The 14,638-nt window shown below is 34.3% G+C and overlaps 1 protein-coding gene across 1 annotated transcript in view; it reads left to right on the forward strand.

Annotated features, from left to right (window-relative positions):
• Positions 1-14,638, forward strand: part of LAMA2 (laminin subunit alpha 2) — a 525,989-nt gene that overhangs the window by 330,083 nt on the left and 181,268 nt on the right. Inside the window, exons 19-21 of the mRNA XM_054569946.1 lie at positions 2,539-2,750; positions 6,900-7,006; positions 12,183-12,363. Of these exons, the coding sequence (XP_054425921.1) occupies positions 2,539-2,750; positions 6,900-7,006; positions 12,183-12,363 (500 nt within the window). The remainder of the gene's footprint in view (positions 1-2,538; positions 2,751-6,899; positions 7,007-12,182; positions 12,364-14,638) is intronic.

The following is a 14,638-nucleotide window of genomic DNA, read 5'->3' on the forward strand; positions in this document are numbered from 1 at the left end:
TAAAAGGTCTTTTTCTAAAATACTGTAATTTGATTTTAAAAAGTGAGCGAATGTGGAAAAGACCAGTGACTTAGTTATGTCAAGGTGTTCTTCTCTAGCAAGGAATCCAACAAACTCTTTGTTTTTAATACTCTTTGTTTTTAAAAAAAAGTTCTCATTCTACTTTACATGTGAAAATGAGAGGACTTGAGATTTTAAATTAAAATTGATATTGGTAGAGTGAAATTTTGAGAAGCTGAAGAGGACCAAAAGGTAGTGATTTACACTAATTTATATTAGCTAAGTCCAACTTTATCAAACGATAAAACACTGTTATTATTAATAAAAGTTATGGTTAGCAGTATTGTATTCACTGACCCTAGAATCACTTCTCAATTTCTACTAAAACATTTTTATAAATATCTAAGAATACTATTCTATGTACAGAAATACACACACATGCACATACATCAATAATAAACCCTGAAAGCACACTTTCAATAAAGTGACATATGAATTATCCATCAGGTATATTCAGTAAGTTCTCTTTTATTTTGTACAACAACAAAAAAAAGGCAGATGCTTCTAGATGCTTCTTCAGTTATCCTATTTCATTGCAGTTATTTTGCTATAGACTGAGGTATTTTTTTATTGTGGGAGAATTTTGGACTTGTTAATTGGTGTCTATGTTAAGAAAAATCTTCAAGTCCTTTGATCAATGCATGTAAAATGTGTGACATCCAGTATAAAAGCTTAATATAAATAAGATCTTTATTATCCCTGTTAAAAAAGAAAGAAAAGAAAAGAAAAGAAAAATCTTCAGGTCTTATTATATAATACCATCTCTGAGGACAGTCATTTTGAGGAAAGTGAGCTGAAAATAATGGGGTTTTGTTGGCTGTGATAGTGATCATTGTATATCATTATTCTAGTGGAGCGAAGTCGCTCTCTTAATGGTATACAAAATGAGATGTGAATATATGTGGATGTGATCATAAGCTCTGAATTTCAAGTGAGGCAAGAAGAATTAGGTTAAACTTTAAAAGGATCTTTCTATTATCTTTGTCAAGCCACTCCTAAAGTGATTGTGGGGGAATTTTAAGCACTCGAATGTTAGTTCATATGTTATAAAAGATAATAAGCAATTATATTTGTAGGTGGCAATGTTTTTCCAAGCAATATTTATACAATGACTTTCACAATTCATAAGAGATTTTGTGAGCATAATTTAAGACAATTGCATTTAAAAATTATGATAAAAGGTTAATTCTGTAAGGCTATTATGGCATCTATAAATTAGAATAATTAATGTATCTTACCAAATTAATGACTTAGCCCCATAATTGTGATGATATTAAAGAATCCTCATACAATATACTGGATTTAAACCATTTCTCCTTCCAATGGTAGAGAGCATTTCTCTACACAATGATTTACACATCTGTGAGTAGATGAGCATAAAGTAGTGTTACTATAGAAATTACATTCTTCCCCATGGTTTTTGTTCCCCTTCAATTTTGAGCCTTGCTGAAAAAGACTATTTATTTTGCTAAGACAACACAGATAACAGAACTAGCCTGACCATAAGATTTCAGATACATTGTTTTGCTTCTCTTTTGCCAAGTGTGGCTTAATAGGAAGCATGAGCAAACAATTGAAAGAGAAGACAGAGCAGAATATAAATAGGTGCTTCCAATAAAGATGTATTTGTGCATCTGTAACATGAAGCAGCATTTGAAAATGGAACATGAAAAAAGGATCTTTTCATACTATAATTTCAAAAATCCTGCCACACCTCATAAATAAACTTTTGTTTTTCCAATAATATCTAAAATAATGTTTGGTCCTTTTAAAAAAAAAACCTAGAGCATGCTAATATGAGTTGTGGGCACTGTTTAGCATTATCCTTTGGCAGGTTCCCATAATATACAGGCATATGTGCTTCTCAGTAAAGACTCTTCAGTGAAAATCTGCCTCTGTGAGGATATGCAAATACATGCAAACCTATTATTGATGCAGAGATACCCATAGCTTCCACACAAATAATAATGAGAGACTTTTGAGTTATAATTTTCTGTTTAATAAATTTTGAATTCTCACTACTGAATTTCTTTGCAAGCCTGTTTTCTCATAACAAGATTTTGCGGCAACACAAACAAAAAAAGCAAATGTGAACCTTACATATTTGTACAGAAAAAAACCAATTGGAGTCCATACATATGATGTGTTGTACTACAAAGGCTTTCCAACATGGACCCAGATTCCTCTAGAGTGCCAGGAGCAGATTTCTTATTATGCTTTGGTCTCATCTTCAGTGCCAGTAACAAGATTTTTTTTTCTTGCTGAAATCTAATTACTAGTGGGGCTGGCAGGATTTCATCTTGTATCTACACTGCACTTGTGGAAAAACATTTTTTAATCACCTTGCATTTGAGAAAAGGAACACTTAGAAGGAAAGCATATCCTGGGAGAAAGGTAGTGTGAAAAGTATGTAAGCATTACCCCAATGGATTTCATTAATTTCTCCCAAATACTCACTGATGAAATTTTTTGCCTTAGGTGTGCAGAAGGCTATTTTGGACAACCTTCTGTACTCGGAGGATCATGTCAGCCATGCCAATGCAATGACAACCTTGACTTCTCCATCCCTGGCAGCTGTGACAGCTTGTCTGGCGCCTGTCTGAAATGTAAGCCAGGTACAACAGGCCAGTACTGTGAGCTCTGTGCTGATGGATATTTTGGAGACGCAGTTGATGCAAAGAACTGTCAACGTAAGTCCTGAACTATTGATGCCCCTGACAGAATTGATGCATTGCGCCTCAAAGTGGCTGATGAGTTCTTGAGTGGGATTGGAGAGTAGTATATTATGTGTAATACCTGTATGATAGACATACAACCTATACACAGAGTCTGCATATCCTAAAATATTTTTCCTACTAAAAAAGTAAATCATTCAAAAGTTGATGCACTGTTGAAATGCCATTGTTTTGCAAATGATATACGTAGTTCTGTTTCTATGTGGAACAAAGATTTTTAAATACACTTATGTCCATAGCAAAAAAGAATTTAGAAAATAGGTAAGACCTAGCTATTCTTTATTGTTTATCTCAAGTTTAATCATAAATTATCTGCCCATATTATTTTATTAGTATCTATCAGTAGTTGTGAATCTGTATTCCTTTCATATGTGAACCTTACACTTTTACATTTCATCGTAAGTGTAAAATTCTGCCAATATTTTTACACACTGGAATTTGGAATTGTTAAGTGATTAACCTTCACCTTAGGGATAAACATAAAATATTATCTGTTGTTGCTCCACAGAATTAGCTAGCATAGGGCTTCATTCCTATTAGTCAGTACATCCCTCCCTCATCTTTTCTCCTTAGCTCTATTATACAGTGTTTTAAAGAACTTACAAATGCTTTATAGTGGTGCTAATATACTAGGCAAGGGAGATCTTGTTGTGGAGAGTGAAATGGAATGTTAGTCCATGTTAGCCTTCAAGTGCCTCACGCTGCCATCGTCAGTTTCACCTACTGTCATAACCTTTAAGCAGAACAAGTATCAACCCAACAGTATACTTCTGCCAGCGACATTGGGTAAGAAAAGACTTTTCCAATCATTTCATTAAGTCCCAGGAACTGCAAAAATATAGAAACCATGAGAAATCTAGTCTCTGTTATTGTTTCTGCTGTAAACACCAAAGACCTGATAGGATGCCCATTTCAATAAGAAATGTGTCTTTCTCTTCATAGATTTGCAAGATGAGTGTCAGCTTTTTGTCATTTGAAGATGACAATTTGTTGAATCAAAAACAAATCGCTCTGGAACAATTCTCATTTATTCATATCATCTGTAAATCAATTATTTTTTAAGGCAAATTTTCAACAGGTTCAGTTTTAAGCACTGTGGGTTTATGGCATTTGTATAAAATCATAGGGAGCTTAAGAAATTATCACATTCAAACATGCCATCTAGGATCTTCACTTTCTAGCTGTGTGAGCTGGGGCAAGTCATTTGACCTCACTGAGACTCAGTTTTATCATTTACTTAAAGGGGCATAATTTTCTGTGGAGTCTCAAGGATCTATCCCATAGACAGTATCTAGTGAACTCCAGTGCTTGGGATGCTCACACGTGGTTGCTCCTTCTGTAGGAGTGTTTGTGGTGCTGGTGAATATCCATGGTTTGCTAATTTTAAGGCTATGTTAATCATTTATTGAACTTCTATTTCCCAATAAGTCCCTCCAAAATTTGAGGGGATTCTTTCACTCATTTTTTTTTTGCTATGTAAAGAAAAACTCTGTTTAAAAAGAATATTTAACTGATAAAGACTTTATTGGTGAAGCAAAACCGACAATGGTCACTAACTCACGAGTGTCCAGGATTGGTCTGAAGGCAGAATGTCTAAAAGGTCTCAATCTCAAAGTCAGAATAGTCTCTGTGGAACACTTCACCTAAAATGCCACATGTTACCTTTTTTGAAATTTCTTCAAATTCCCCCGTAGGGAAACTTGCTTTATGCCAACAGTTATAAATCAGCTTATTACACTCAGGATCTCTAATCATGGTATTTTCATTCTAGCTTTCCTAAAATACATTAGATAAATTATGCCACAAAACCTAAATGTACCTCTACTATTTCATTAGACCTTTATAATTGTCCTGGGACAGATGTCATGTATTTATACCTTCTGGGCAGAAATGGAAGTAAAATCCTTAAGTGTCTCACCTAAGGGTCACAAAGTTAGTGAATGTAAGCAGACCTTAGGTGTGAAGCTATATTTGGCACCAATTACACTGTCAGGAGTTAGCAGAGCAAGAAAAGCCCTTAATATTTCTACGGGAATAAAGACAAAAATACAGGTTGGCAGGTGTTTGTAAGAGAGTAGTGACTGCAGATCCTTTCCTTGAACAAGACACGCCACATAATCCCTGGTTGGGTGACATCTAAGCAACAGCTAAGATGACCCCCTCAGAAACCACATTATTGTTGGTTAAACAAAAAGTCTGGGTGAATTGGGGATCAGCAGCATGAAGCCTTAGCCACACACAAAAGAATATGGTATGAAAATACTTTTTGAATCATCACCAATTTTTATACCACTTACCATGAGTAATAGGCATAATATTGGTGTTTAAGGCTCCTCAGTATACAATTAAGATTAAAAATATAAGAAATTTATTATCTATTTTGATAATTTTTATAGATATAATAGCTCTTCTATACATAGGTGAAAATCCTCAGGAGAAGAAAATTCATGATAAAGTATTATTTTAGTTTCACCTAGATTTGTCCATAAAAAGTACACTAATACAAGTATATTTTGCTTTTCAAATATATATATAGTGCCATACATTTCTTTAAAAATGACAATTAAAAAATCTGTATTGCTTTCATTATTTTTTGGATGACAATTTTTGGTAAATTTAATCTTATATTCCCCACTCCAAGGAAAATTGGCTTCTAAATTCTAAATTATTGACATTTTAAAATATTTATATATAATATACATAAGAAACTTCCATAAAGAAATTAAAAGTATATGCAGTAATTCTAGTGTTCAAATGAAATGGATAGTTAAAAAACATTTTCTTCAGCCTTTTCTCACACCCCAAATATTGACTCCCCTTGGGCTGTCGCCTGAGGAAAATGACCGGCTGCAGATGGGGCCAGGCACCCTACCCACTCAGCTGCTGTGAAGTCGGCAGACACTGAAGGCTGAACGAGTGGACGAAAAGCAAGCAGTTTTGGGGAAAGCAATAAAACTAAGTAGAATCTGGAGCAAGATGAACAAAATAACAGCATAAGCTGATGGAGTAGCTATTTATAATGTAGTTATAAGTTATGCTTAGATCAAAGTATCCAGGAACAGGAAATATTATACAGTATTTACCAAAAATATGTATGAATAATCTAAACTCTCATATCATCTCCCCCTTATATTTTTTATTCTGGTATCAGTGCAATTATATATACCATTGAAAATATACTCATAGAGTATGGAGTAAGCCATTAATTAGTTACATTTGTGAAAAGGCCACTTAATTTTTAGACTGATACATGTTTCAGAATAATATCAACCAACTTCATAACACAGAAATAACAAATTATTACTTAAATCCAATGTATTTTTTTACCTTTAGAGATAGTGTAGAAGTTGTAAAATAAAAATTTTATTTTTAAGAATTATAATGTTATATTTCTAGTACACTTGAAATAATGTTTTTATTTTATATACTTTCTAATCTTTAATATAAATGTGTGTGTATATATGTACATATATTAATTTTTTCTTAAACTCATATTTTGAGCTTAACCTACATCAGGCACATAATAAATAATTATTAAATTGAAAAAATTAATTAATGTTTAATTAGTGATGGCACTAATATTATGCTGTGGGTGCTATTAATTTTGATAATATCTCAAAATTATTTTACTTCTAGAGTTAATGTGCATTACTTAAAATGGGATTATAATATTTTAAATGTTACCCCAATGTATCTATAAAGAAATGAAACAGCTGGAGGAGTGATTGAGAGCACATTTACCTGGAATCACGGAACTGAGGTTCTGGACTCAGCTATATCACCTAGCAATCCTGTAGCCTATGACTTATGGCTTCTTTGGATTTCAGTGTCTTCATTCTCAAGGTTGGAATAATGGCGATATTAATAATTCAATAACGTGATGTGCCAGGCACTGTGCTGAAGTTTTACATGCATTAATCCTACAGTTTGTAGACTTGTAAGGATCAAATGACATAATGCCTAACAGATCATCTACCAAGTCAGAAAACATTCTATTCTAGATATAGTCACCCATGTCATCATCTTGGGGATATTATTATTTAATGAGCCTTTGAAGACTATTAGAAAGTTTTTCCCGGTGACCGATCTCTCTTCTCTTTCCAGCTTGTTACTGTAACGCCAATGGCTCCTTCTCTGAGATTTGCCACGCTAGGACAGGACAGTGTGAATGCAGAGCCAACGTGCAGGGCCAGCGGTGTGACAGATGCAAGGTAAGGAGCAGGAGCTGAGCATGGAATTGCTTCTGCCTGGAAAAGTCTCATTAGCTTTCGATGCCATACACCTTAGTATACTGAACAAAAGCTCAGGATCATCTAATTCTACATGCGAAATTACCGTGATCTTTGAAATGGCTTCTCAAAATAGAACAAAATTCACTGTACACTAGCATTTGACCTTCAAACTGTATTTCCTTGGCAGTGAATTTGTGCAATATTTTCTGTACTTCACACTTTTTTTAAATCAAATAAGATACAAATTTACTCTCTAGTCTATGGAGAGTAAAATATTCTTTCCTTTGCCTTTATATTTTTGGTAGAATAAAACGTGCCATTACCCTTTGCTTTTAGCAAACTGTTTGTTCTAGTCCCATTATTTAGATGTTAGTTCCAGAAATTTTTAGAGTCACCCTTTTGCTAAAGTGAAACGATAGTAAAAGTGTCTTGCTCTCCATTCTTGAACAAATTGCCCTTTCTTTCAGTAGGATAAGACCTTGACGTTTTTCTGGGAGAGCAAGTGGATTTGTACCACTTCTCACATAACTATGCATTTTTGGTACTACCGACTGGTAAACAGAAGTATTTTTCAGATGTCATCAAACTGGCCTTTCTGTAGAAAGTTTGAAAATGTCGTCTGCTTCTCTCTCTTGAAGAGTATTGTATGCTCTTTCTTTTATTTGTTTTTATTTTTTCTTTTGTCTTTTAAAGTCGAATATGTGGTGGGACCCAGAGAAGCAATTCTGTGTATTGTGTGACTGCAATCCCGTTGGCTCTGTGTCGCCACAGTGTGATACTACAGGAAGATGTATCTGTAAATCAGGCTTCGTAGGGAAACAGTGCAACCTGAGCAGACAGGTGCACCAACAGAAGGAACATCCACGGAGAGCGAAGGCGGTGCTGGGGTCTCCCCAGAGGTGGGGTTTCAGCAGCCCCAGCGGGTGCCCTCGGGGAGCCTACCGGCCAGCAGCTCGGGTAACCCCAGAAGCGCTGCATGGCTCTTGCCTGGCGTGCTGTGTTCTGTGTGCTGCGGCTGACAATCCCTAATGCCATTTTACCAAGAAATGACTGCTAATTGTGCCAGCTGCAAATGCCAACACTAGACAATTTTGGATTGAAGCCTTGCCTTTTAAAATTAGCTATCTATGTTTTCAAAGTATATGCAAGTTCATAGGTTAATAAAGTTTCAATTAACTATGGGTGTGTAGAAACAAAGAAAAATTTATGTGCAGGAACCTATAATCTCAGGAGTGGAAAGGGCCTTGGGCATCATTTGGAGCAAACTCACTTCTATGAATGAGCAAAAAAAGAGAAATCTAGGAAAAACTGTGAATTTGCCCAAGAAAATCCAGCCCGTTGACCTGACAATTTCAGCATAATGAATGATTGGGTTACATGTCCACACCATAATTTTGTTGCAGGATACAACAAACACGAGAAACACATGTTTACACATGGTAAATGCACAGAACACACAAAATAAGGAAGTATATTTTCTGCTACATAATTTGGGGCCCCCTTCTCAGAAGGCAAAACAAAACAAATGTTGGGAGAAAGGGAGAGAAGAAGGGAGGAGAGAAGGCCAGCTCCGCAGCCAATCTGCCAAGCAGCCGGAGACAGGACTTGCCAGTGTGGAGTCAGAGCCTGTATGGGAGCTGAGTGTAGGGGACAGAAGAAAATGAGAATGAAGTACATAGTAAAGAAGCAAAGAGAAAAAAAAACAGCATGGTTTTATTTCTTGGCTCTATTGACATTTTAAGAAAACAAGTTCTCATTTCAGACTGCCTCAGGTCAAATTGCACCCTCACTGCTTCCTAGCTCTAAAACAGCTCCTTAAATCTTCTTGTAATTCAGCTTCTTCATCTCTAGTAGGACCTACTTCCTAGGGTTTGCATCTGTTTGGATTTTCCAAGAGGCAAATGCCAAGAGATTAACTGGGAAAAATGCCTGTGAAGGAGGCAGGAAGAGGGGAGCATAGCATGCCAGGAGCCTTCTGGGGCGGTGCAGGGCTGACTATGTGAAGAGAGAAAAGGAAGGAAAGACTGGGTAGAAAACCCTCATTTGGTGCATTCTGCCAAAATCCCAACCCTTGGCCGGGCAATGCTGAAGCAAAATTTGCCCATTAGAGGAATCCTGGTTTGGGCAGAAAGGTTCTGGTACTTTATTGTAACCAGTCATTGACTAGAAGACGCAGGACTGGGTGGGAGTTTCAGAAGAATGGAAGCTGGAGGTTGTCCATCAGTAACACTCTTCACTGCAGGATCTCTTGCAAGAAGGTCTGTTTGGACTCCTCCTACGTTTCAGGGTAGTCACGAGAAAGTGCATAAAGTCCAGACAGAGGTACAGGGTTCTACCTAAATGCTAGATGTTATCAACATTATTGTTATTAAATGAAGAAATCTTTACAAGAGATTATGTTTTTAAGTAAGAAATGCATATACAAAGTAAAAGAGAGGCATAGTAACTGATCACAATGTTTCCAGTATATATAAATCTAGCAGAACTTCAGCTCTCATCCATGCCCTTTTCTTACACACCTTACAGCATTATCGTATAAAGCAGTGTTCTGTCCTCAGAACACGTTTTCTCTGACGCAGTAAGTGTGAGTTAAATGCACAGACTCTGAAGGCAGGCTGGCTGATTTGGAATCCTGACTCCACAAATGGCAAGCTGGTGACCTTAGGCAAATTACTTGATTTTTCAGCGCCTCGGTTTCACCACTCTCTAAAAAGGAGATAATATTCTTTTCCCTATTGTCTTGAGGATTAAATGAATCACTTATTTATAAAGGGCTTTAGAGCAGTGCTTGGCACATAGCACAAGATATAAGTTCCAGTTGTTATTATTATCCTAAGTAAGAATAATTTGAGGGAGCTCAACAAACTTTCCAGTGAAATTGACCGGCACCCTCTCCCATGTTTGTTTCACCTCATTAATGTTGTTCCTGACGAGGAATATTTGCTCCTTAAATTTGTATACTTCAGGGGTTTTCCCTGGTGTTAAAAATTTTTAAACACCAAATTTGTTACAATTGTATTATTGAAATTTACTAGTATTTGTTTTGCTATAACTTAGTCTTTAAAACTACATAATTTAAATATTAGAGAAGTATGATAGAGACATTTCTTCTTGTACGTTTATTTACATGACCAAGTTTAGAATTCTTTAATAACTATGATTTGGAAGTTTACTTAATATTTTATTAATTTAACCATTAAAATATATATGTGTGTATACATATATGTAAATATGCTAAATAAAGAAAAAATTAGGAAATAAAGATGAATATAAAGTACTGGCTATAACTCAGATTTCTAAGTCAAGAATATTTAGGAAATAAAAACAAACACAAAATACTACTTCTGTGATTCAGATATTTTTGAAAATATTTTACTATATTAGGTTTTAGTCTTTTTTCTATGTATATATGTTCCTATTTGTGTGTATCTGAGTAGTAGGTGTGCTGTTATAGATATGTAATTAGAATCACAGTGTATATATAATTTTGTATTCTGCTTTTTGAAATTTTACTCAATGCTATATACTAAGCATATTCATGTCATTAAATCTGCTTCAAAACAGGATTTAATGACTGCATATCATTTGTTAGCATGAACGTATCATAATTTAGTTCATTCAAATTTTCTCTAACATTGAGCATTCAAGTGCTTCTATAATTACTTACTATGATAAATAATATTGTAATGGGCATGCTTGTATTTTAACAATTTTTCCAATTCTGATTATTTCTCTAGGCCTCTAGATATCAGGAATTTTACATTAAATTATTTTTTTGAAAAAAAATTACACTTTATTTTTCTTTATATAATTGAATTTAATTTTAATATCATGTGTTAGGTCATTTCTTAGAACTGATGCACACTTCCTTCTTTTATCATGTAGTGAAATTAATCTGAATTAGAACTAGAAATAAAATAGTCATCAGTAAATATAAATAAAATAGTTAAACTTATTCAGTCTATTTTATATTTTAAATACAAAACTACTCTTAGCTATAGCCACTTTAGAAGAATAATTTTTAGTGCCATTTTGTTTTCCAGAACTTATTTTAATACTGTTAACAATAATGGCAAAAATATATAATGCAGCTTATTTATTTCTCTTTGTGTGGCGCACATTAAGTAGCAAGATTTATTTTTACCAAGAAGTAATTATTGTGTCTGATTTTCTAAAATAGGAATTATTTTTACAAAAAAGTAATTACTGAAACTGATTTCGTTGTTTAAAACATCATAATAATGTGACATACTTTATATTTTAAAAGACAACCTTGACATAATTTAAGTAGGATATGTACTTCCCACTTTCTAGGAGGAGTAATTTTTAATCCATCAACATTTTCTTATAGTCACTCTAGGTCTGATAACGTATTTCAAGAAAGTCAGCCAATGCCAGTAATGGAAACTTGACAACAGAAAGTTACTTCTTATAAATAGATAAGATATGCATATGAATAACTCATCAGAGTATAAAAGATTTCCTTCATTTACCCAATCTTTGATGTATGTTTTCATAAATCTAATTCTATTGTTAGGATAAAACCCCAGAAACTAGATGTTTGTCAAACCAATTATTTTGTCAGTGAAGTCATAACCTGTAACTTATATTTATAATGTGAGCCCTATAGTGATTATTAGAAGTATTTATGGATATATAAAAATGTTAGACCAAATATTAGAGGAAATAATTTATTTAATTTTAGGCTGCAGGTAACAATATTGAAAGCATTTTTACCACATAGAAGGAGTTCATAGGAACTGAAAGTAATCAATGCAGATTATTAGGATTTAAGCAAATAAAAATTTTAATTAAAATAAAAATACCGGCCATAGCTTATTTCCACAGTGCTGTTGGAATCTTAGGAAGTATAGGTAAAAGCTAGTGAAAATACATCAGACTGAATGATAATGCCCTAATTCTGCCTTTATCTTGATGAAATTTCAAAGTAATTGAAATTTTCTCTTTGGATATTATAAAAAAACGTTCCATTAGATTGAATGACAACTCAGTTGTCATAACATCAGTGAAGAAACCTTCATAACCCTTAAACTCCTATCTTTTCCCTCTGTCTGATGTTTTAGTACTTTGCATCTTATTCTATGGTGAATGAATTGATTTAAATTTAATGTTTCTCTTTCCTTTCCTATGCCAGCCTGAAACCTTTGGCCTGCAGTCATCCAGAGGGTGTGCCCCCTGCCACTGCAATTCCTTTGGGTCGAAATCATTCGACTGTGATGAGAGTGGTCAGTGTTGGTGCCAGCCTGGAGTGACGGGGAAGAAATGTGACCGCTGTGCCCACGGCTATTTCAACTTCCAAGAAGGTGGATGCACAGGTCTGTAATAAGACTGAGCACCACACCTGCATTCTCTGGTTTGGGTGGCTTGCCACCTGCAAGTTTGCTGGGCAGGGTTCCCAGATATTAAAGGAGAGGCACCTGACAACAAATACGTGCTACAAAATATTTAACCTAATAAGAAATGTATATTTATTTTTAATACATTAGCAAAAGAAATCCATTGCAATTTGCAAAACTACCCTATAAATAGATGTACTTGCAAGAACTCAACACAAATCCATCAGCAGATCCCAGTTCTGCTGTGTCTTTTCTTGACTGTGACCTCTCTTCAGCCAGTCACTCAAAGTACTGCAGTCTGAAAGTTAAATGTGCAGTTTTCCTGGAGCCAAGGTTGTCTTAGTGTAAACTTTACTCCCAAGCTAATACAGTTCAACTCTCCCTTTTCCTACTGCAAAATTGGTAAAAGAATCCAGGAAGTTAATACCTTTCTGTGGTACAAAAAAAATATGTTCGGATCTTCTTTTAGGTGTCTTGAAAATTGTGATATTCTGAGAAAGAAACAGATTGGCTCTAGATACACGTTAGTTCATGGGAAAATGCAAGCGGGGTTTCTGACATGATTTCCTCAAGCAGATTCTCATATGTCCAGCCACAGTCTTCTGACAATCATGGTATAGAGAGTAGGAATTAACACAAAATAGCTGAAAGTAAAGACTTAACATTAGCATTGATTTATGTGCCGCTAATAAGGAATTGACCCTTATTTCAGCCTATTAACCTTTGCTTACCAAACTCACTAATTCAATACTAATGATACTCCTATACTCTCAGCACCATAAGTACATAGGAAGATTTTAAGGCTTTCTTATGGATTACTGTAGTGAATTTAGGTGAAGAGCAGCAAGAACAATATTTGAAATTATTCTCAAACACCTGTGATATACAGTTGTGACTATAAATTAAGCCATTATAAATTATTCTAAATGTTATTATTGTAGTCCCTTTAAGAATCTGCATGAGATTTCTAAGGCAATATCCGTATATACCAAGAATTCTAAATCTAAATCTCATTAACATTTTCACTTAATAGAAATTAATGACATGGAGCTATATATTCAAACATACCCCCTACCAAAAATTATAAATGAGATCAAGAATATTATTTGAAATATTGAAATAGAGATAACATTTTAGAAATGCAGACTTAGCCCTGGCTGGTTCGGCTCAGCAGATTAAGTGCTGGCTTGCAAACCAAAGGGTGGCTGGTTTGATTCTCCGGGTTGCAGGCCAAGTCCCCAGTAGGGAGTGTGCGAGAGGCAACTACACATTGATGCTTCCCTCCCTCTCTTTCTCCCTCCCTTCCCCTCTGTCTAAAAATAAATAAATAAAATATAAAAAAGAGAAAATAAATGCAGGCTTAGTAGCATTTAACCCAGAAAAACATAACAGAGAACAAGAGCAAAATAGGCAAGATAGTATTAGGTTTGAGAGCATGACTTACTCCAAAGAGCTTAAATTTGTTTAGTGGCACTACAGGTAACTAGTTATGTGAACTGAATTGAATGACCTGGTTTCCCTGTCCCTCTGCAAAATTCATCTATTAAATAAAGAAAATAATAGTATATATCTTGCTCGGTTTTTGTAAGAATTAGTTGAGTTAATGCCCTATGCAATATTCAGAGGAATGCCTGGCACATAAGTGCCATGTGTTTATTATTATTGTTATAATTATTCTCATTATTTCTATATTGTTATTATCCATGTGATACACATTCTATTTTAACAAAAAAAGCTAGTTAATTACTCAATTTTCCTATTAAGTTAGTGTTATGATTCCATTAAAGAACTACTTAGAAAATTTCTATTTGAAGGTAATGATTTGAACTGTCCCAAGATATTTTTAGCACATAAATTTAAACATAAAAAGAGCTATTTTTCTTATTAATAAAGGGTACATATGCACTAAATCCTTTGGCTAAAAATTAGCAGCAATGATAATAATAATAACAAAAATAATGGCTAAGATGTATTTGGTGTTTACCCCATGTCAAGTATTATGCTAAACATTTTTCACAGCCGGTATAAAATGCTGTGAGTTATGATAATTATAATACCTTACAATATGAACTTAATCAAATACCCCAAATGTATTTTGTTAAAAAGATTTAATCATAATATAACCAACTTAAATATTTCTTATAACATTCATCTTCTATTTAAATTCAAGTTATTTGGTTTTTCTTCACCTGCTTTCTTTAATATGAAACACTGCACTAGCATATACTCAGTAACCGGGTCAACTATTTGGTAA

This window comes from Pteronotus mesoamericanus, unplaced genomic scaffold (genome assembly GCF_021234165.1).
Source record: "Pteronotus mesoamericanus isolate MK-2021 breed Mesoamerican mustached bat unplaced genomic scaffold, CSHL_Meso_final contig_20, whole genome shotgun sequence".
In the NCBI taxonomy this organism is placed as follows: Eukaryota; Metazoa; Chordata; class Mammalia; order Chiroptera; family Mormoopidae; genus Pteronotus; species Pteronotus mesoamericanus.